The sequence below is a fragment of the Elephas maximus genome, chromosome 2 (genome assembly GCF_024166365.1).
Source record: "Elephas maximus indicus isolate mEleMax1 chromosome 2, mEleMax1 primary haplotype, whole genome shotgun sequence".
Taxonomy (NCBI): Eukaryota; Metazoa; Chordata; class Mammalia; order Proboscidea; family Elephantidae; genus Elephas; species Elephas maximus.
Genome location: NC_064820.1, coordinates 74,931,290 through 74,954,150, shown reverse-complemented (window position 1 = coordinate 74,954,150; position 22,861 = coordinate 74,931,290). Strand labels below are relative to the sequence as shown.

Sequence of the window (22,861 nt, the reverse complement as noted above, 5' to 3'; positions counted from 1 at the left end):
TCTAAGAGTAAGCTTGCTTTGACAGCTTTAAATCATGGGAACATTCAACTTTCTATGTCTTGATTTATAAAGGTTAATTCACCCTGAGTGTGAACAGGATAGTACGAAGTGTACCTGTGGTACAATGAATCACTTTTATGGCCTTTCTCACCATGGTCTTGTGACTCTTACAAAATGATTGGGTAGGACTATGCACAAGCGGTCTTGTTGCCTACCAAGTGGACTGGACAGCTCGCTAATAATGCAAATAAGGTATATGGAACCCTTGTGGGAGTGGGACCATGCAAATAAGTTGTATGTTGTATGGGGACCTCACTACCACCAGGAAGAAGAGACAGGAGAGGAGCGCATCCTTTGGACCCAGGGTCCCTGCGCTGAGAACCTCCTAGATCCAGGAGACAGACAAAGAGAGGATTTTAACACTAGAGGTGGCACAAGACAGCCGGAAATTATAGGAGGTCAGATGCCCCTGTGCTGCCATTTTTGCTTTTTTTTTTTTTTTTAATGGGGATCTCCCAAATTGACTTCGAAAAAGTAGAAAAGCAACTGTTTTCAGTTAAATTCTGGTCTATCCTCATCTAGAATTATTTTTAATTAGCAGACTGCCTTGAAATTCTAAGGTACAGAGTATTACAATGAGCAAAAGAAGCTAAACATGAGAGTAACTACAATATGATTTCACTTTATCAAATATAAAATAATATTCCAAGAATAGGCTGAACTAATAGATGTTCATAGGTGTCAAAATAGTTTTTACCTCTAGAGGGGTAGGTATTGATGGAGAAGAGGCTTGGAATTTCTATATCTCAGAGTGGTGATTATTTGAATGTTCACAAATGTGAAAATTCATCAAGCTGTATACTCAAGATCAGTGCTCTTTGCAGAGTGTATGTTACGCTTTGGGGAACAAATCTTAGTCTTTGAGGTACCTCAACCTTAACGTGGACCTTAGACACAGTGGTGTTCATTATTTAATTCCTACTCTATCCAGTAAAATAGCAAGCAGGACAGAGGTGCTCACGGGGTTAACTAAGCACCTCTAAGAAAGCAGTAAGAAAGACAGGCTATGATTTATTACCCATGGCTATTCCCATCCAAATGGATGTCCTGTGAATCCTCAGTACCCTTCTATGGACAACACTTGACATTTTCTATTACAAAAATTCCTTCCATCATCACCCCATGTAACAGGATCTGTGAGACATACCATCTCATTCATATCCCTTAGCACCACCCCTTCTTCTGGTTCTAAAATTAAGCACCATATTTGCATTTTCTAGACCTTCAAGAAAGTTCTGGGGTGTAGGTTGGGAGTGTAAACTGGTACAACCCTACAGAGTACAATTTGACTACATTTATCAAAAACAACAAATACACATTTCCTTTAACCTAGCAATTCTACTTTTAGTATTTTTCCTCCTGATACAGTCACATACGTGTGAAGTGATAAACGTGCAAGATTACTCCCTACAGTGCTGTTTGTAATAAAAAAAAAGAGAAAAGTATGCGCTGAAATAGGACTAGGAAAATAAATTACAGAATATCCATTCAACAGAATATTATGCAGCTATAAAAAGCAATCAGTAAGACAACACACAATACAAGGAATGTCAGCCTAATTGGACTGGACGAAAAGCAAAGAGGTTTCCGGGATAAAATGAAAGCTTCAAAAGTCAGCGGAGCAGGGGCTGGGGTCTGGGGAACATGGTTTGAGGAGACTTCTAAGTCAACGGGCAAAATAATTCTATTATGAAAACATTCTGCATCCCACTTTGAATTGTGGCACCTGGGGTCCTAAATGCCAACAAGCGGCCATCTAAGATACATCAATTGGTCTCAACCCACCTGGAGCAAAGGCAAAGGAAGAACACCAAGGCCACACGACAACTAAGAACCCAAGAGACAGAAAGGGCCACATGAACCAGAGACCTACATTATCCTGAGACCAGAAGAACTAGTTGGTGCCCGGCCAAAATCGATGTCTGCCCTGCTAGGGAGCACAACAGACAACTCCTGAGGGAGCAGGAGGCCAATGGGATACAGACCCCAAATTCTCATAAAAAGACCATACCTAATGATATGAATGCGACTAGAGGAATCCCAGAGACAATGCTCCCCAGAACTTCTGATGGCACAGGACAGGAACCATCACTGAAGACAACTCATCAGGCATGAAAAGGACTGGTCAGCGGCGGGGAGAGAGACGCTGATGAAGAGTGAGCCAATTAAATTAGGTGGACACTGGAGAGTGTGTTGGCAACTCTTGACTGGAGGGGGGATGGGAAGATAGAGAGAGAGGGAAGATGGCAAAATTGGCACGAAACGAGAGACTGAAAGGCCTGACCCAATAGGGGGAGAGCAAGTGGGAGAAGGGAGTATGATGTATGTAAACCTACATGTGACAGACTGATTGGAATGGTAAATGTTCACTTGAAGCTTAATAAAAATTAATTAAAAAAAAAAAAAAAGCAATCAGTAAACTCTTTGCAATACTGATATGGACAGTCTCAAAGATACGTTGCTAACAATGTGTTTCATACGCTAGTTTCGTCTTTTTTTAAAAAAAAAAGAAAAAAAGAACCAATATACACATCTGGTCGGCATATTTATAAAACATCTCTGGAAGGATATTTAAAAAAACAAAAAACAAAACTGGTAACCCTGGTTGCCTCTTAGGAGAAGAGCCAGGTAGCTGGGTATAAAAGGTACTTGTCATGGACTGAATTGTGTCCCCCTCAAAATATGTGTCAACTTGGTTAGACCATGATTCCCAGTATTGTGTGGCTGTCCTCTACTTTGTGATTTTCCTACATGATATAAATCATAATCTCTGCCTGCAGTTAAAGAGGATTAGGATGGGATTGTAACACCCTTGCTCAGGTTACATTCTTGATCCAAGGTAAAGGGAGTTTCCCTGGAGTATGGCCTGTCCCACCTTTTAAAAGGAAAGCAAGCAGAGAGTTGGGGACCTCATACCACCAAGAATGAAACACTGGGAGCAGAGTGAGTCATCTGGACCCAGGGTTCCTAAGTAGAGAAGCTCCTAGTCCAGGGGAAGACTGATGACAAGGACCTTCTTCCAAAGCTAACAGAGAGGGAAAGCCTTCCCCTGGAGCTGACACCCTGAATTTGGACTTCTAGCCTACTAGACTGTGAGAAAACACACTTCTCTTTGTTAAAGCCAACCATTTGTGGTATTTCTGTTATAGCAGCACTAGATGACTAAGACAGTTCTCTTTTGTACCATTAAAATTTTGTACTAAATGAACACACTGGTTTTATTTGAGAATAAGTAAGGCTTTAAAATTATTCCAGATAAATTTGTGAAAATATTTTCTTGGTTTTCATGAAAAGGGTCAGCACCTCTGTAAAGTCTGTGTAACCATACAGACCTTTCAATTTAGAAGCAAAGCTGGTCAAAAAATGCAGTCTAGGTATTTACTTTGTATGCTCGAAAGTCATTCAAATTATACCTTAAAATTTTTAGGACTGCCTCTCTACTGTGTACCTTTGCTCTTAATAGCTTCAATACTTTAGTTTTTGTCAAAATCCAAAGAGAAGACAGGAGTACAGAGAGAATACCCTTCCTCCAATTATTCACCAGAAAAAGGGGAAAACAAGGGTGGTGCCAAAGGGTATGAATGACCAAGGTGGGTTCTGAGACCAAAACAAAATATATGGGGGTTAAGGAAGGCTGCCAGTCCATTCAATTTCCAAATTCCATTCCAGTGTAATAATAAAGCCTACTGTCTTCAAAAAGCCCTGATGGGTTAAGAGCTTGGCTGCTAATCAAAAGGTTGGCAGTTCAAATCTACTAGCCACTCCTTGGAAAGCCTATGGGGCAGTTCTACTCTGTCCTATAGGGTTGCTATGAGTCAGAACTGACTTGATGGCAACAGGTGTGGTTTTTTGGTTATTGTCTTCAAACTTATTCTATAATTAACTCATCTGCTGGTGTCATCCTTTTTTTTTTATTATTGTGCTTTAAGTTAAAGTTTACAGATCAAGTCAGTCTCTCACACAAAAACTTATATACACCTTGCTACGTACTCCCAATTGCTCTCCCCCTAATGAGACAGCCCGCTCCCTCCCTCCGCTCTCTCTTTTCGTGTCCATTTCTCCAGCTTGTAAGCCCCTCTACCCTCTCATCTCCCCTCCAGGGAGGAGATGCCAACATAGTCTCAAGTGTCCACCTGATCCAAGGTGCTAGTGTCATCTTACTGGGATTCTAAGCCAGAACTACTATGTACTGAGATAGTGGGGGTGGGAAGATAGGTGTAAAACTTTGAAATAAAAAATCTTCCCAATGGATATACCTTAAACTCAGAACAATCAAACTACCTAAAGGGAAGATTTTTTGGTCTTCAAAGGGATTTAGAGTTCTAGAATTATATATTGTTGTTGTGTGCCATCAAGTCGATTTCAACTCATAGCAACCCCACATGACAGAGCAGACTACCCCATAGGGTTTTCTAGGCTGTAATCTTTACAGAAGCGGAGTGCTGTGTCTTTCTCCCATGGAGCTGCTGGATGGGCTCAAATTGCCAACCTTTCAATTTGCAGCTGAGCGCTTAACCACTGCACCACAAGGGCTCCTTAGAATTATATATGTTGTTGTGTGCTGTTGAGTCGACTCTGACTTACGGCAACCCTATAGGACAGAGAAGAACTTCTCCATAGGTTTCCAAGGCTGTCATCTTCACGGAAGCAGATCGTCACATCTTTCTACCACAGAGTAGCTAGTGGGTTCAAACCACTGACCTTTTGGTTAGCAGTTAGCACTTAACCACTGTGCTACAAGGGCTCCTTAGAATTATATATAATTTTTGCTGTTGAGTTGATTCCAACTCATAGCGACCCTATAGGACAGGACAGAACTGCTCCATAGAGTTTCCAAGGAGTACCTGGTAGATTCGAACTGCCAACCTTTTGGTTAGCAGCTGTAGCACTTAACCGCTATGCCAGCAGGGTCTTCAGAATTATATATAGGAGCACTAATTTATCATCCGTAAGCATAAATTATATCAAAGTCCTTAATGATATTGCCAACGTCTTTCTCTCCCTATCAGTCATTAGGTTGGGTTAGAATTGGGCTTTTGGGTGAACTAAAACCAAAATGGGGATACCATTTCAATAACCATAATTGCATCTACTATAGGCCAGACACTCACTGGGAGGTATTTCAGATTACATAAAATACCAAAAATATAAAACAAAACCTAGAGGCATTATTAGTTGCACATACTCCCCAATAATATGGAAGACACAGTACAGCAGCCTGGCAAATGAGATCTCAGAATTCCTGACTTCGACATGAAGTCTTCTAGCTTTAGGGTTGCTGTGAGTCAGAATCGACTGGATGGCAACTGGTTTGTTTTTTTTTGGTTAGTTTAAAAGAAATGTAAATGGACAAGGTTGATCAACAAGCTATCTCCCTCTTCTACTAAGGAGATCTAATAAATAAAGGCAAAAAGAGAGACTGAGAACCACACTTAGCTCTGCTGTCAATCAGTTAACTTTCACCCATACCCAAACCTCAAAACCAGAAATAGAGAAGAGAGGACACAAATAGCCACATTCCTAGAGTGAAAGGAACCAACCCTGCTTTTCTCTATTAAACAAACAAACAAACAAAAACAAACCCATCGCTGTCAACTCATAGCGACACTATAGGACAGAGTAGAACTGCCCCACAGGGCTTCCAAGGAGCAGCTGGTAGATTCGGACTATCAAAATTTTCGTTAGCAGCCAAGCTCTTAGCCACTGCGCCACCAGGGCTCTTTCTATTAAACCACAAGTGAGAAGAGGCATTTTCAGTTTAGAAGAGAAGAAGGCCCTACCAACTCACAACCCCATCCTCCCCATCACAGCCTTGGAAGTAGCCCTAGGCTTCTATGTAAAATGCTAATCCCAGCCTTCAACTTTAACACACACACAGCTGGATATTTTTAAAGCAGAATTAATGGCACAAAATACTACTTACGGTGTTGATTTGTAGGAAGAGTCTGGGTAGGGCCGCTTGTCATTCACTTTCCCATTGAAAGAGTATACCACGGAACCATCAATTCTTTCCACATCAGACGGTGGCGGGGGCATGTCTTGTGTGCCTGCGGAAACATTTTTAACCTAAAGAAACAGCCCAAGGAGACACAAGTATTATTTAGCCTATAATTTAAAAGGGAAAGAAATGCAAGAAAAATATCATATACAAAGTTATTGTCTAATGTTTATTGGGCTCATCAAATAAAAGCAACCTGCAAGGACTGCCTTTTTATATCGGTCAAATCAACATTTTTACAAACACATAAAATGAGCTAATTCCTAGTTTAAGAAGACCGAAATGCGTTACAAAAAAGAAAAATCTTGATTATCTGATTCTTGTCCTGATGTGATTAAAACCAAATTCGGGTTGCTGACGAATCAATTCCGACTCATAGCTGGACAGGGCAGAACAGAGCTGCTCCATCAGGTTTCCAAGGAGCAGCTGGTGGATTCGAACTGACTCTGCTCTTAACCACTCTGCGACCAGTGCTCCCCGATGTGATTAAGTGTAATAATTATCTATGGTAATTGCCCCATTCCCTCCCTCTCCCCATCAGGAAGACCAGTCTCATTTTATCTAGGGTTATAGGGCCTGAGCTTTGATGGCCCAGAGGTTAAGCACTTGGCTACTAAGCAAAAAGTCTGCAGTTCAAACACACCAGCCACACTCCACAGGAGGCAGATGTGGCAGTCTGCTTCCTTATAGAGTCACTGTGAGTTGGAACTGACTCGATGGCAATGGGTTTGTTTTTTTTTGAGGAGGGGTTAGAGCCCAGGAATTTGCATTTCTTACAAGCTCCCAGGTAATACTGATGCTGTCTGGGCACTACATGGGGAAAACTACTAATCTAGGACAAAGGACACTGGCTCTTCTTAATTCATGAATTCATTCATCTCTAAACATGCAATGTTAAAACCCCAGAAGAAATTAGGCAGCTGGAACTGATTTTTGCTATGGCTCTTCAAGGAGAGCTGTTTACTTTCCCTTAAGGTACATTCTCAATGGCTCTATTATTTACAGCCTACACAGTACAGTCACATTGCTGCCTTCCTTTCTGCTTCCTTCTTACCCCATTCTGATCTGTAAGTAGATTTGTCCTACAGAAATAATAATCTATTGAAATTATACCTTGTTAAATATGAAAAGCACAGCCACCTAGACTCCCAGCATAAAGTCTGTTAGTTTTCATGTAGCAGACCCAACACTTTAAATTTCACCTAAAGATCTTGAAAATTATTACATATTACTTTGCAACTGGTAGAAAAAAATAAATAAAAATAAAGTGCTGCATCCAAATAAATCACTGAGTTATTTTAACATAAAGGAATAAAAATAAGGTGGAAAAAAAATCAAAATAATTCCACAAATTATTTCTCTGAAATAGAGTAACTTTTCCACAGGGAAAGTGGGACTGCAGTGGCATCACCCCAGATCTGACAACTACAAGATCTATAAAGCCTCAGTCTCCTGCAAGAAACTACCTACTCCATAAGGTTTTTTTTTTTTTTTATCGTGCTTTAGGAGAAATTTTACAACACAAATTAGTTTCTCACTCAAAAATTTATGCACGGACTGTTCTGTGACATTGGCTGCAACCCCCACAATGTGTCAGCACTCTCCCCCTTTCTACCCTGGGTTCCCCGTTTCCTTCATCCAGTTTTCCTGTCCCTTCCTACCTTCTTCCATAAAGTTGTTTTATCGATTAAATGACATGGTAAGGTATGTATCACGTTAACACAGTGCCTTCTGAACACAGTAAAAACTCAGGGAAGAGTTTTCTGGAATAATGCCATTGGATCTCATCAAAGGATTTTATAAATATCTGAAGGTGACAGCAGACTTTTATTTGAATTATTTTGCTACTATAAGTCCTTACAATTATGTTCAGCATTAATACAGTTTATTTCCCTGCAATGCACACACCTTACACCTCTAGGTTTTTCATTCTGTGTAGCATCAGAATATGGCAGGCTCCTTTCCTATCCCTTCAATATTAAATAGCAAAAGATATTTACCCATTCCTCAAAGTACACAGAGGCATTCTCAATTGTTTATTATTCCCATGAGTCAGAAAGGAATGGAATAATTTTTCTCTGAAAGTGGAATTTGGCAGCAACTGGGAAACCAGTGGGTGAGTTGCCAGGGAGTGTACTTAGACCCCACCACAGGGGATGAGGTGGGAATCATTCTTGGCTTCCAATGAATTCCTTTGTTGTTAGCTGCTGTGGAATCCAACTCATGGTGACCCCATGCACAACAGATTGTCTTAGTCTGGCAGCTCTTGGCTGAAACCTGCTCAGCATCAGATTCTTTAAAAAAAAATTCTCTGCTGTTGAATCGATTCTGACTCATAGCAACCCTACAGGACAGAGTAGAACTGCCCCATAGGATTTCCAAGCCTATAATCTTTACAGAAGCAGACTGTTACACTTTTTTTCCTGCAGAGAGGCTAGTAGGTTTCAACTGCCAACCTTTCTGTTAGTAGCCGAGGGCTTAACCACTGCCTCACACCAGGGCTTCTTATCAGTTCATTTCCAAAAACCCAAACCCACTGCTGTCAAGTGGATTCTGACTCATAGCGACCCTGTTCACTTAAGATACTGCAAATCACTAAGTTTCACAAGCAAATGCTTGGCCAAAGGCCTCTTCTTATTCCGGAGGTCTCATCAGAATTTAAAAAGACTTCTTTTAGAAAAAAACAAAATAAAATGTATTTTACACTTCTCCAGGCTTTTCCCCACTCCAACATTAGCAGAGGTTGCAAAGCTCACTGGTGTCCTACTGACTTTAGCAAGCCTGAAACCCAAAGTTTCATAAATAAGGGGTCCTTGTAGAGACTTATCAGCACCTGAAATGCCCTTTTCTTTACCAGCTAATCCCTAATGTGCTCCAAGTCTTGGCTCAAGTGCACCACCTTCCAGAGGCCTTCCACACAAGCCTCTGCTGGGCAAGCCACCAAGCACCTGTGCATACAAACCTCTCACCAGAGCACTTACATACCACAAACAATTGCTTTGTTGTTGTTGTTGTCGTTAGATGCTGAGCAGTCAATTTTGACTCATGGTGGCCCTATGTGTGCAGAGTAGAACTCCTCCATAGGGGTTCCCAGGCTGTGACCTAGAACAATTGCTTACTCACAGTATAATCACTTGCTCATATATCTAATTATTACATTAGATAGTGGACTGCTTTTAAAGCCACCATCTCTGCTTGCTTACAATGTGTAAAATACTGAACTGATACGTCATTGTGTAGGCACAATCTTATAGGTAAATATTATTATTCTCTTTTCTGATACGAGGAAGCTGTGCCTCAGGGAGTTAGATAACCTGCCCAAGGACTTTATACCTAGAAAGTGATAATGTGGGATTTAAATACAGGAGTAACCCTAAAGTCTCTGCTATCAATTCACTGCCTCTCACTGGGCAGTCTCCTACCTTCTTCCTCTTTGAGTATCCAAAGCCTAACAGTGCCTGGAATGAATTAGGATCCCACAATTTGCTAAATAAACAAAGGATACCTTATTTATCACTGATCTACTTTTGTATTGTATATACCCAAGCATCTTGTCAAATGAGCCACTCTGAGATGGCCTTTATCTCTAAGAGTCAAGCAGAACGGGGCTAGCTCACCACTGATTCCGCCCTCCAGCACAGGTCTTCATTAGTTAAAGTTTTATTTTATATATCTGTATAAAAAATCCCAAGCCAGCAATGCTGCCTAGACTCAAAGATGAGTAAGATGCACTCTTTGTCCTCAAAAGGAGCTTAAAGTCTAGAGGTAGAGACAAAAGTGTATTTATAACACAAGGGAGTAAAGTAATTTTTCCTTTTTTATGCTTCAGTTTTCCCAAAAGAAGTCAAAATATTACTTTTCTCTAACTCATTTCATGGTACCAAAGTGAAGTGAGTATACAGGCAGTCCCCAGGTTATAGGGTTATACTTGTTCTTTGATGTTTTGTAAATTTGCCCTCACTTAGGAAAAACTGAACCAACCCCTACGAGCAACAGATTCTTCATCACAATCACCTCCACTTGTTGCATGTGCAGCTTTTAAATCACTGAAGAGGCTTCGTGCCTTTTCTTGCACTCAGGTAAGGCCACTGTATACACCTGTTCCAACTTACCTACAAATCCTTAAAGACACATTAAGGAACAGATTGCGTTCGAAACTCGGGAACTGCCTATACCTCCTGCTTTCAAAGAACAGTAAAGGGGAGAGGAAGCCCCAGTGGGGCCTAACTAGGTACTAGTAATTTATACAAGGAGTCCCCAGCCTATGCTCCCTATTACGAGAAAAGGGATTTCTGAGTTGCACTGATAGGATCCCCAGCCAGCTCCCAAAACTTGATGATACAGCTAAGGTTCTTGAAAAATAACACCATTTCATTAATCACAATAAATTTTTAAAGACTTAAAACCCAAGACAAAAAAAAAAAAAAAAGCCTTAAGTATAAACAGCAAATGGTGAACAATTTTCCTTAACTTGAGAACAGCTCTGAGAAATTAGGGGCAGAAGGATGCAGGGTAAAGAACACAGATTCAGGGAGATTTGCCTTAAACTAAGCATTGAGGGGAAAGAAAAGTTTGAGATTCTATCATTTCTAAAACCAAATGTTGGGATTACTGCTCTAAATCAGAGACACATCTCATGCCAGGACAGGCAGATCCAATACCTCGACCCCAGGGCTTTCCAGGGTGGAGGGGACACAGGTGATGAGAGCTAGGGCTCTGTAGGCAGCAGAAACCCACACAGCAGAGCCTAACCTTCAACTGGTTTTTCTCAACTGGGATCTTCTCAAGAAGCTCCTGAACCTGGTGTCATTCCTTCCCCCGACTCGTCTTTTTAGAGGGGAAAGACAAAAGCCAGTAGAAGGAAGAGAGGCATGCTGAGGCTGAGGGGAAAAAACACACCTACCCAACCAACAAATGACTCTGATTCACGCTAGAGATTAAATTAAAAAAGGAAAAGTGCTCACACAGACCATGTTTAAGCATCATTAATAATTAACTAGGGTGATATACAGGAAAGCCTTACCAAAATTCCAATCTCAATCATGGAAGTGTTTCTGAATGTCAAAATGAAATAAACGTAATTTCAAAAGATCTTCACAAAAGGTAATTATGGTAAGGACAAATCTTTGTTCAAAATTTAGAAGTTTTCTGATTATAAATCACTTATGAAAAAAGTCTTTGCAATAAACAGCATGAGCATGCCTAAGAGAGTTAATGAAAACATCCTAAGTCCCTGTAGGATGCCAGGAGGAAAACAGAAGGCTGCTTTCCTTAGCAGCTCAGGTGCTCCCCCCTCCAAACACCTGTCTGTATTTTGGGGCCTTTGCCTTTCTCACCTGGGACCAAGATGGATCTACATAAGCAATCTCCTCATCTCGACAACTTGAAGTCAGAGATGGGATAAAAAGGTCATAAATGTTTTCGGTCACTTTGAAAGAAAATCTTCTCTACTTCCCCAAACTAGATTTTGGAAAAAAAAAAAACTTATCACACTCAAATCAATTTCATCTGCAATCTGGAATAAGTAAAAGCAAAAAATTGCGATGATGGCTGTTATGCATTGAATTGTGTCCTGCAAAAAGATATATTGAAGTCCTAACCCCTGTACCTGTGAATGTGACCCTGTTTGGAAATAGGGTCTTTGAAGATGTTATCAGTTAGATTAATGTAAGGTCATATTGGAGTAGGGTGGGTCCTAATCCCATATGACTAGTGTCTTTATAAAAGAGAAGATTCACAAAAACAGGAGAAAGAGAAAGGATACCATGTGACACTGCAGCTGGAAGCCATGCAGCAAGCCAAAGAACGCTGGAGCCGCCAGAAGCTAGGAGGCGTGAACCTAGGAGGCATGAACAGTTTCTCTTTCAGAGCCCTAAGACGGAGTCAACATGGCTAATACTCTGATTTGGACTTCTAGTCCTCAGAACTGTCAATAAACTTCTTGTTCTTATAAATCACCCAATTTGTAGTACTCTGTTGCAGCAGCCTTTGGAAACTAATAAGGAGCTCTGGTGGCGCAACAGTTAAGCACTGGGCTGCTAACCAAAAGGCTGGTGGTTTGAACTCACCTGCGATTCCACAGGATGAAAGATCTGGCAATCTGCTTCCCCAGAGACTACAGCCTAGAAAATCCTATGGGGCAGTATCTACACTGTCACAAGGAGGGGCTATGAGTTGAAACTGACTGGAAGGCACACAACAACAAAGGAAGCTAATACAACAGCCATTCCTCATTTTTCTCTTTGTTCCGCCTTCATTCCTAGTTCACACACTGTAGAAAGAGTCAGGCTAGACCTGCATTCAACTGGTCTAGCAACGTGACAAAAGTCACCTACCTCTAAGAACGAAGGGAAAGATCATCTACTGAGTATCTACTGTGTGTCAGGCAAAGCCTGACCTTGCTCATTCCTCCACCACCACCACTCTTTGAGATAAGATTACCTCTATTTTCAGATGAATAGCTTGAGCCTTTGAGGTTAAATGAACTTGCTCAAGTCACACAGAAGGTGAAGTGGTAGAAGGGGATTTGAACCCTGGTTCTCTTGGTTCCAAAGCTCAGCTCTTTCTGGCATAACAAACTGCCACCTCAGTAAATCCAAACATGGCTTGAGATAGCCAGTTTGTCTGGAAATTGACTACTCTCTGTGACAAAGAAAGCCATTCTCATTGCCTGGCCCTTAAACTCTTCACCACACCCTAATGAGATATGAAGTGATTCGCCTATTAACCTAAATCTGTAAGAGCAGGTTCTAACACAAAATTACTACAAATGTGTGCTTCAGTCACCAGGTGCCTTTGTTTACATCAAGAGTGCAGAAACACTACCCTTTTCAAAGGGAAACAAAAGGGCTTTTCCTGCTTGGTAATTACAGTGGAGAAATACATGGGTGTCAGAGGGAGGAGCACCTTAATCTCAAAGTATCATCCCCAGTTTTACAACCTGTGTGTTCCACCCTCACCTGCCATGTGCCCTTGTACTACAAGTTTTCTGAACAGTAAGTAGCCCAACTTGTTCTTCCCGTTTTCTGGTATTTTACAGTCACAGATGCCCCTGCCAATGGAGAGCCTTAAAACTGCCTCAGAAAAGTTCCCTTATAGGAGGCCTTACTTTACCTGATTTTTAGAACCTATTATACCGCCACAGTAGTCAAAACAGCCTGGTACTGGTACAACAACAGATACATGGACCAATGGAACAGAATTGAGAATCCAGACATAAATCCATCCACATATGAGCAGCTGATATTTGATAAAGGCCCCAAAACAGTTAAATGGGGAAAAGACAGTCTTTTTATCAAATGGTGCTGGCAAAACTGGATATCTATCTGCAAAAAAATAAAACAAGACCCATACCTCACTCAACGCACAAAAACTAACTCAAAATGGATCAAAGACCTAAATATAAAATCCAAAACGATAAAAATCATGGAAGAAAAAATAGGGACGTCAGGAGCCCTAATACATGGCATAAAGAGTATAGAAAACATAAAGAATGTAGAAGAAAAACTAGATAACTGGGAGCTCCTAAAAATCAAACACTTATGCTCATCCAAAGACTTCACCAAAAGAGTAAAAAAACTACCTACAGACTGGGAAAAAGTTTTTAGCTATGACATTTCTGATCAGCACCTGATCTCTAAAATCTACATAATACTGCAAAAACTCAACTGCAAAAAGACAAACAACCCGATTAAAAAATGGGCAAAAGATATGAATAGACACTTCACTAAAGAAGACATTCAGGTAGCTAACAGATATATGAGGAAACAGTCACGATCATTAGCCATTAGAGAAATGCAGATCAAAACTACAATGAGATTTCATCTCACTCCAACAAGGCTGGCATTAATCCAAAAAACACAAAACCATAAATGTTGGAGAGGCTGTGAAGAGACTGGAACACTTCTACACTGCTGGTGGGAGCGTCAAATGGTACAACCACTTTGGAAATCGATTTGGTGCTTTCTTAAGAAGCTAGAAATAGCACTACCATATGATCCAGCAATCCCACTCCTTGGAATATATCCTAGAGAAATAAGAGCCTTTACACGAACAGATATATGCACACCCATGTTCACTGCAGCACTGTTTACAACAGCAAAAACATGGAAGCAACCAAGGTGCCCATCAGTGGATGAATGGATCAACAAATTACGGTATATTCACACAATGGAATACTACGCATTGATAAAGAACAGTGAGGAATCTGTGAAACATTTCATAACATGGAGGAACCTGGAAGGCATTATGCTGAGTGAAATTAGTCAGTTGCAAAAGGACAAATATTGTATAAGACCACTATTATAAGAACTTGAGAAATAGTTTAAACTGAGAAGAAAACATTCTTTTGTGGTTACAAGAGGGGGAAGGGAGGGAGGGTGGGAGACGGGTATTCACTAATTAGATAGTAGATAAGAACTACTTTAGGTGAAGGGAAAGACAGCACACAATATAGGGGAGGTCAGCACAATTGGACTAAACCAAAGGCAAAGGAGTTTCCTGAATAAACTGAATGTTTTGAAGGCCAGCGTAGTAGGGGCAGGGGTCTGGGGACCATGGTTTCAGGGGACATGTAAGTCAACCGGCATAATAAAATCTATTAAGAAAACATTCTGCATCCCACTTTGAAGAGTGGCATCTGGGTCTTAAACGCTAGCAAGTGGCCACCTAAGATGCATCAACGGATCTCAACCCACCTGGAGCAAAGGAAAATGAAGAACCCAAGGACACAAGGTGATTACAAGCCCAAGAGACAGAAAGGGCCACATGAACCAGTGATTACATCATTCTGAGACCAGAAGAACTAGATGGTGGCCGGCTACAACCAGTGACTGCCCTGACAGGGAACACAACAGAGAACTCCTGAGGGAGCAGGAGAGCAGTGGGATGCAGACCCCAAGTTCTCATAAGACCAGACGTAATGGTCTAACTGAGACTGGAAGGACCCCAGTGGTCATGGCCCCCAAACCTTCTGTTGCCCCAGGAAAGGAACCATTCCCAAAACCAACTCTTCAGACATGGATTAGACAGGACAATGGGTTGGAGAGGGATGCTGGTGAGGAGTGAGCTTCTTGGATCAGATGGACACTTGAGACTATGTTGGCATCTCCTGCCTGGAGAGGAGATGAGAGGGTGGAGGGGTTAGGAGCTGGCGAAAAGGACACGAAAAGAGAGAGTGAAGGGAGGGAGCAGGCTGTCTCATTAGGGGGAGAGTAATTCGGAGTGTGTAGCAAGGTGTATATGGGTTTTTGTGTGAGACTGACTTGATTTGTAAACTTTCACTTAAAGCAGAATAAAAATTATTAAAAAAAAAAAAAAGTTCCCTTAGACCTTTCTCCACCTTTGGTTGCTTGAAAGCAGAGGTCTAATCCCGCAAATGAAGAGGTCCTAGACCAGGTGTGAGAGTGTCTGATTAATTCACGGTGATTGGATGGTATTAAAGATTTGGCAAACTGCCCCTTACCCAGCTGCATGTTGCCCATAGGGAAATATTAATATATACCAGCAAAGATGAATTCTGCAACTCCCTAGGAGTCCACGAATTATTAAAGCTTTGGGGATGGGGAGAGTGAAGAAACCTTATACTCAGTGAGTGAACCTTATCCATCAGTTATCTCACTCAAGGCCCCTTGGTCTATAAATGGACATCCTGGTGAATACCGTACTATAGCTTAATATACATGTATTTTATGCCAGAACTCTCCCACAGGTGTACCACAAGGTACGGAACACCTTAGTCCTCAGAGCCTGTGGGCTACTTATCTTTGGGTGTGAGCCCCATCTGGAGTTTATCCCAGTATGTTGCACAACATTATCATTTTCTAACTATGCCATGATGTGGAAAAGGTCTTAACAACAACAACAAAACCAACCTGTTGCCATCAAGTCAATTCCAACACATAGTGACCCTACAGGACAGAGTATTACTGCCCCACAGAGTTTCCAAGGCTGTAATCTTTATGGAAGCAGATTGCTACATTTTTCTCCTGGGAAAAAGGCCTTATGCACCCATTAACTCAAATGCTAACTGGGCTTGCAATGTAGCAGGTGCAGGTTGAATATATGGATCAGTGGTTCTCAGTGTGGGGCTCCCAGACTAGCATCAGCAACATTGCCCAGGAACTTCTTAGAAATGCAAATTCTCAGGCCCCACCCCAGACCTACTAAATCAGAACTTGAGGTTTGAGGCCCAGGAATCCGTTTTAAGGAGTCCTCCAGGTGATCCCGATGCTCACTAAGGTTTGAGCACCACTGATGTAGGACACAATTCTCCTCCATGTTACAGACAACTGTGACTTGTTTAGACCATTGTACCTGTAGTTAATTTTAGAAACACTAATCCTATTTAGTGCTGAAAACCTAGGAATTCCTGCTTTCGGAGAACCACAAAAGACCCCAACAACTCTAGAGCACACTCCACCTCACCTTCCATTACAAAACTCTCAGGTGTGGCTCTCCTGGCCTCCCCTCCCACTCCTTTTCATTCGCAGTGGTGCTGGGAAAGATAAGGTCCCAGGTACCCTGACTCTGGATGGTTTCTAGAAGTCAGTGATGGACAGGGCACCTCCACTTCTGTATCATTTTGTTCTATCTGAGGCTACAGATAACAACATTATTCTTCCTGGGAGTGAGAACTAGTATACCAGGTGAACACCCATAGGACTGTTTGCATTAGAGAATGCTTGTACTCGTTGAAAATAAGCGAGCTATGTGTATTTCATCAGATGTCTAAAACTGATTATCACCACTGCCCTGTCCCAGACACCTATCCCACACATGCCTGCCTCTTCCCTCCTTTGTACAGAGGGAGATAATAAGCAGAGCATGCCTACGCCCTTGAAAAAGACACTTGTTCTTACTATAAACCTGTAGCAGAATGGGTAAGAGGAAGATTAAGTTAAACTGAAACCAACATTAAATGTACTCACATTTGGGTACCTTTACTTTAAATCACGTCCTCCTCGTTCAAACTCATCCTTGCAAATAGTAACAATTATTATTCTAGCTAAAACTTACTAAGCATTGTACATACCGGGGACAGAACTTTTATTTTCCCATTTACAGGTGAGGAACTATTAAGTGAACAGACAAAATCACCTTGGGACAAACTGATTAACTGTATCAGAAGACCAAGACAACCGAAGATTTGTACCCAAGGCTGACCACAAAGGACAGGGTCCAGGTAGCACGACCAGGGACCCTATCTCTTCTCTACATCCAGCCAGCTCATCCTCACTAGCTCCTATGCTAAACAAATGTTGCATCACCATGTCAAAACTTAAAATTTCTGGAAATAAGTAAGACTACCTAGATTAAGACTGCTTAGCTTTTAGATTTAAGGACTGTACTTCCTATGCAAAAAGACCTTATTTAACAGCTTTTGTTTTCTAACTGGTAACAGTAGAAAAACAAGTTTATGGCATAGCCTAGTTTTCTCTCCAAATTTAGTCTACTCCTACATCTGATATGAATCATGTAGCATATCAAGAAAAGGTGTAAATTAGGAGACAAGCAGAAAATATTCATTGAAAACTGGTATGCTGATTTGTGACAGATAGACACTTTATAATTACATTATCTCATTTTAATTCCTGAGTTTTATTAACTAAGTACTATTTTCCCTAATTTTATTGGCAAAGAAACGGAGGATCAGAAGGTCTGAGGAAAAAAAAAAAAGTTACGTCAAAAAATCCAAGTTATAAAGGCAAATATCTGGGCTAGAATGTTTGTTCTGCTGTTTAACATCTGCTGTATCTGAGACAAATTACTGAAGCCCTCTGCAAAGTTCAGTTTCTCCTTCTATAAAAAATACCCACCGTGTAAGGACTGCTGTTAGGATAGTGATAACATATAGAGTAGCCGGCCTATAACAACTACTTGTGAAATGGTGGTTAGTACACCTTTATTTCTTGTATTGCGATTTTTTTTTTTTTTTTGGCTTTATGGTTAAAGTTATTAAGACATGATGCTCAAACCAGAGTCAGTCTGGTGTATTACACTGAAAAGAGCACTGAATAAGGAGAGTCTAAACTTCTAGTCCTGACTCATCATGTGACCACAGCAAGACACCATCTTGTTAGTGTGGCCACCTCCCAGATCTTCAGCTACCTCCTATGGAAATTCGGTGAGGCAGATTAGATGATCTCATCCTAAGGCCCCATTCATACTGCTCTCATATTGATTTCTTTTGCTTTTACCAAAACCAAATCAAAATGTAGTCACAGAAGCACCTGAAACTGAAGTTCTTAACTTTCAGTTACTACTTCACCAGAATACTGCAGGTATCAACAAGGATTAATCTCAAGTACACAAGTTTTATCACTAACTCTTCATATTTACTGTGGGTGTATGCTTTTCCAAAACCAGACTCCAGTTATAAGTATTATGGGAAGATGAACATAAAACCAAAAAAATCAAACCCAGTGCTGTCAATTCGATTCCGACTCATAGCGACCCTACAGAACATGCATGCTCAAATTTTTATGACCTTCTAGAAATGCAGGTGGGGAAAAGGGGAACCTGAACCAAAGATTAACATGAAATACCTGTCTCATGGAATAAAGGGTGCTAGTCCCTCCCAGCTCAGGTCTGTTGCTCTCGGCTGAATAGAGCCACCACTGGCATTCTCAGTGTGTCGGCAGAACACAACTCCTTGGACCATAGTCCTCTGACCTCATAAGAGGTTGAGCTCAAGCAGTGGCAGGAAGGGATCTGAGCAGCATGGCACCCTCAATGAGGGGAACCAGCAGCATACTGAGGTGGGCAGGAGTGGGGCAGGCACATTTAATTCAGAGCTGCTCAGAAACTCTAAGTTATTCAAATTGCACCTTGAATTTAAAGGTGGTGAGATGACCACGTAAAAAACAAGGGGACAATTACAACAAATTCATACAGCATATTTACTGTACATATTGTCTACACAGCACCATTTCTCTGGACAGCATCCTCCCACTCTACATAGTAAACTATGAGAACAGCCATGTGCCATATAATGTGCGGTGGCCTCTGCCCTAGTCACAGTGGGTTACATAAGGGTGGCCGCTTGACCCAAGCTGAGCCAAACAGGGTCTCCTCCTCAGGCCAGTCTTAGATATAACTCTAATATGTAAAAACTCAAGAGCTCTAAGCAGCTGCTTTCTGTCCTGGGGAGAAAGGTCATATTCCCTGAGAAAAAAATGAAGCCTACCCAAGCAGAAAGAAGTCAAGATGAGAAAGGGAGTCCTAACAGCTTGTCAGTGCCTGATTTTTAGTCGTAACCTGGAGACTGCCTATACACTATCATGCAACAAACTACACTATCTCAGAATCACGCCTCACAACGGGTGACCTTTACCCCGTCAAAACTTTTACAAGAACCCTGAGTATCAGAGAAACTGGTTGAGTTTTGCCATCTCAGCAACTGCCGAAAGGTAAAAAGTAGAAAACCATAAGGCCAATAAACACGAGGATACGATCAGAAAAACACAAATCAAGACAAGAGTCAGATACTTTTATGTGTGTTTGATTGGCAAACATTATAAAATCTAACAATATCAAGTGTTACTGGTGAGACTATAAATGGGTAAAATCTGGAAAACAAATTGGTATTATCTAATAAAGCTAGGCATTCACAAACCCTACGTCCCAGAAATTCCACTCCTGGGTACACGCCCAAGAGAAACTGCTGCACAAGCATAGGGGACTCAGTGCTGCATGGCAATACTGTTCTTCATAATCCGTACGCCCATCAATGGGAGGATGAATAAACTGTTATAAAACGGAAGATTACATAACGGTGGAACCAGATGAACTCATATATGTGGAGAGGAGGGGACCAAGTCATAATGAACTCAAAATTCAGGATCAGTCACTTCTGGGGGCAGGTAGAAGCAGGTGGATGGGAGACTAAAAGAACACATAGGGTAATGTAACTTAGACTTAATATTCTAATTCTTGGGTTGGAGAGTCAGTGGGTGTTCGTTATTAAATAAACAAAACAAGAAGGATATACACTAACCAAAGATAACAATGTCATGAACCAAGAATTGGGATACTGGAATTAATCTATTTCTGGGTCTCTGAGGTCCAATTAAAAACAGAGAAAAGTAATCATTAAGGTTTTCCTTAACAGCATGTTGGCGTGGGAATGCTTGGTTAAGGTTCTAGTCCTGGCTCTGTCACCCCTATGTAACCCTGTCACCCTTATGTAACCCTAGGCATGTGAATGAAAAATGCTTTCTATTTATACAACAACAAAGTTAACTTTACCATCAGTTTTCACCACACCGAAGAAATGGATCATCTGCTTACTGTAAGAAAATGACTTAATAACTTTTTACATAATTGCTCTAGTCAATTCATTAATAGAATAATCAAAAGATTTTATTTTCACCAAAAATGCAGAATTTCAAAAGGTAAAATTTCTAGACAATTGGCTGGCCAATTTGAAGCAAATTAAGTTATATTTTATCTCACATCATAATTAAAAATAAATTTCTCAATCTGAATGAAGTATGGACATCAGTTAATAATAATGTATTATTATTAGTTCTATGAAGTGTGGAGCACCCCCGCAGTAAACAGTTTGGTTTTGGTTCTGGTTCCTAAGAGCCAGACCACACCTGAGGCCAAAGAGTGGGAGCTGACCAGACCAAGAGGAACTACCTGGGGGCCTGATGCCCACTAAACCTCAGGAGGCATTATGTGATCTATCGTGGCTACGTTGTGAAGCCAATAAAGGCCTCGGAAGATGGATGCTCCGCAGAGCTTCATGGGTGGAGAGAGCAAACATCTGCTCTAGGGAGGGTAAGTGTGTCCACTACAGACACGGAACCTCTGCACCAAGACCCCTCCCAGACCCTGCCCTATGTGTTTGCATCCTTTTTACTGCTAGATGAAAGACAGCCCTTTCTCTGGAGTTTGTGAGTCGTTCCAACAGATTATCAAACCTAAGAAATAGAGAAGGGACTAATACCTGGTGACCTAACCCTGGGTGAATGGGGATGAGAAAGAGAGAAGGGGCCAGTAGCCACTGACCTAGCTGCAGGTGAATGGGGATGAGAGAGAAAGGGTTGTGCTGACAGCTACGATCTAGGGTGACCAGCTAAGGGAAGCTGAGATTTCCACGGGATACAGGTGGCTGTGAAGTGGGATTTATTATCCACCCCACACTGGCATCAAAGGTGGATGATCTCAGCCTCCCTGGAATGATCTGCACCACTGGCTCAGCAAGCAGGGTTAGCTAAAGACAACGCTGACTGCTCAGGTTCATTAGTTGTGACAAATGTACAGTACTCATACAACATGTTAACAACAGAGGAAATTGGGTGTGTTGGGTATAAGAAAATTCTCTGTATTACCTTTGTAACTTGGCTAAAACAAGAGGTTTATTTAAAAAAAAAAAAAAGGGGATGGATTGGGGTGATGGCTACAGAACTCTATAAATTTGCTTAAAATCGTTTAATTGTACACTCATACTGGGTGAATTTTATGGTATAAAAAATTTACCTCAATAAACCAGTTTTTTAAAAAAGTTCCTGGGGGTCTAGAGTTCTAAATAGGAAGAAAAAAAAAATTTTTTTTTTTAAAGTAGAATGAGAGCAAGAGAAACTTTACATCATTCAAGGATGATAAAATGTACCACGAACTGACAAATATGTTTAACTTGACACTCTGGACACAATTAATCCAAAACAGAGTGGAAATTTAATAAAACTTCAGAAGAAACTATAGAGGACTATTATTTAAACCTTGAAAGGTGAGTAGGACTTTTTAGGCACAACACAAAGCAACACAGAAACCATGAACAAACAGACAGGGAAAATTTAAGAAAATAAAAACACTGGAAATAAAATTAAAAGACCAACAAAATCTGGGATGAAATACTAGGAACATAATACAAAATGTCAATATTCATATATGAAAAACTAATAAGAAAACAGTGAACTCAAAAAAAAAAAAAAAAAACCAAGTCTCAAATGACTTAAGAATATAAATAAACAACAACAAAATAAGCCAAACTCACTGCCATCAAGTCCATTCAGATTCATAGTGACCCTATAGAAATTAACCAGAAATAATCAAAACGTCCATCAACTGGGGAATGAATCAGGGTACATTCATGCTATGTGACACCATACAGCTATAAAAGCAAGTAGGTAGATGTCGGTGTACTGACAGAAAGATGTTCATGATACAAAATGAGTAAAAAAAAAAAAGCAAACTACAAAGTAAAATGTGTATTATGATCTTATTTTCTGGTTAAAAAATAAGATCACATTACTATGTACAAGACATTATCCTAAGTATTTATTATCTGCAATAACCCTATCAAGTAGGTACTATTACTATTTCCATTTTAGAAATAGTGAAGCTGAGGCAGAGATGTGAAAGATCTTGCCCAGGTCTCACAGACATGGCCAGGCTACATTACAGCCCACTCTGCTATAATGTGTCAAATTTGGTTTGTGCACTTGGGTAAGTCTAAGATGCAGCACAGATTTCTTAAACAGTTTTATAGCTGGGAGTAGGAATATATTCCTAGTTAAATATACATATTACGACTAAGAGGTGTGCAATTTCAGAAAAATTAAAATGGAGGAACAAGGGAGTATGTCTTAGAATGAAGTCAATAATGGTGTAAGGATAGAAAAAAAACCTAAAAGGACGTAAACCTATCTGCTAAAAGCTATTAAATGGTCCCACTGGAAATTGAGGAAGACTCGAGAGGGAACACTTTCAGTTTTTTATTTCTGTATTTTTCTATATTGTTTCCAGTTTGTTACAATAAACTTGTATTACTTTCATAACAACAACTTCTTATAA

At 40.7% G+C, this 22,861-nt stretch overlaps 1 protein-coding gene across 5 annotated transcripts in view; it reads right to left on the bottom strand.

Moving 5' to 3' along the window:
• OCLN (occludin) overlaps window positions 1–22,861 on the bottom strand; it is a 63,897-nt gene that overhangs the window by 13,980 nt on the left and 27,056 nt on the right. For all 5 annotated transcript variants that reach the window (XM_049865043.1, XM_049865051.1, XM_049865070.1 and 2 more), the window contains exon 5: window positions 5,984–6,126. In XM_049865043.1, the coding sequence (XP_049721000.1) occupies window positions 5,984–6,126 (143 nt within the window). The remainder of the gene's footprint in view (window positions 1–5,983; window positions 6,127–22,861) is intronic.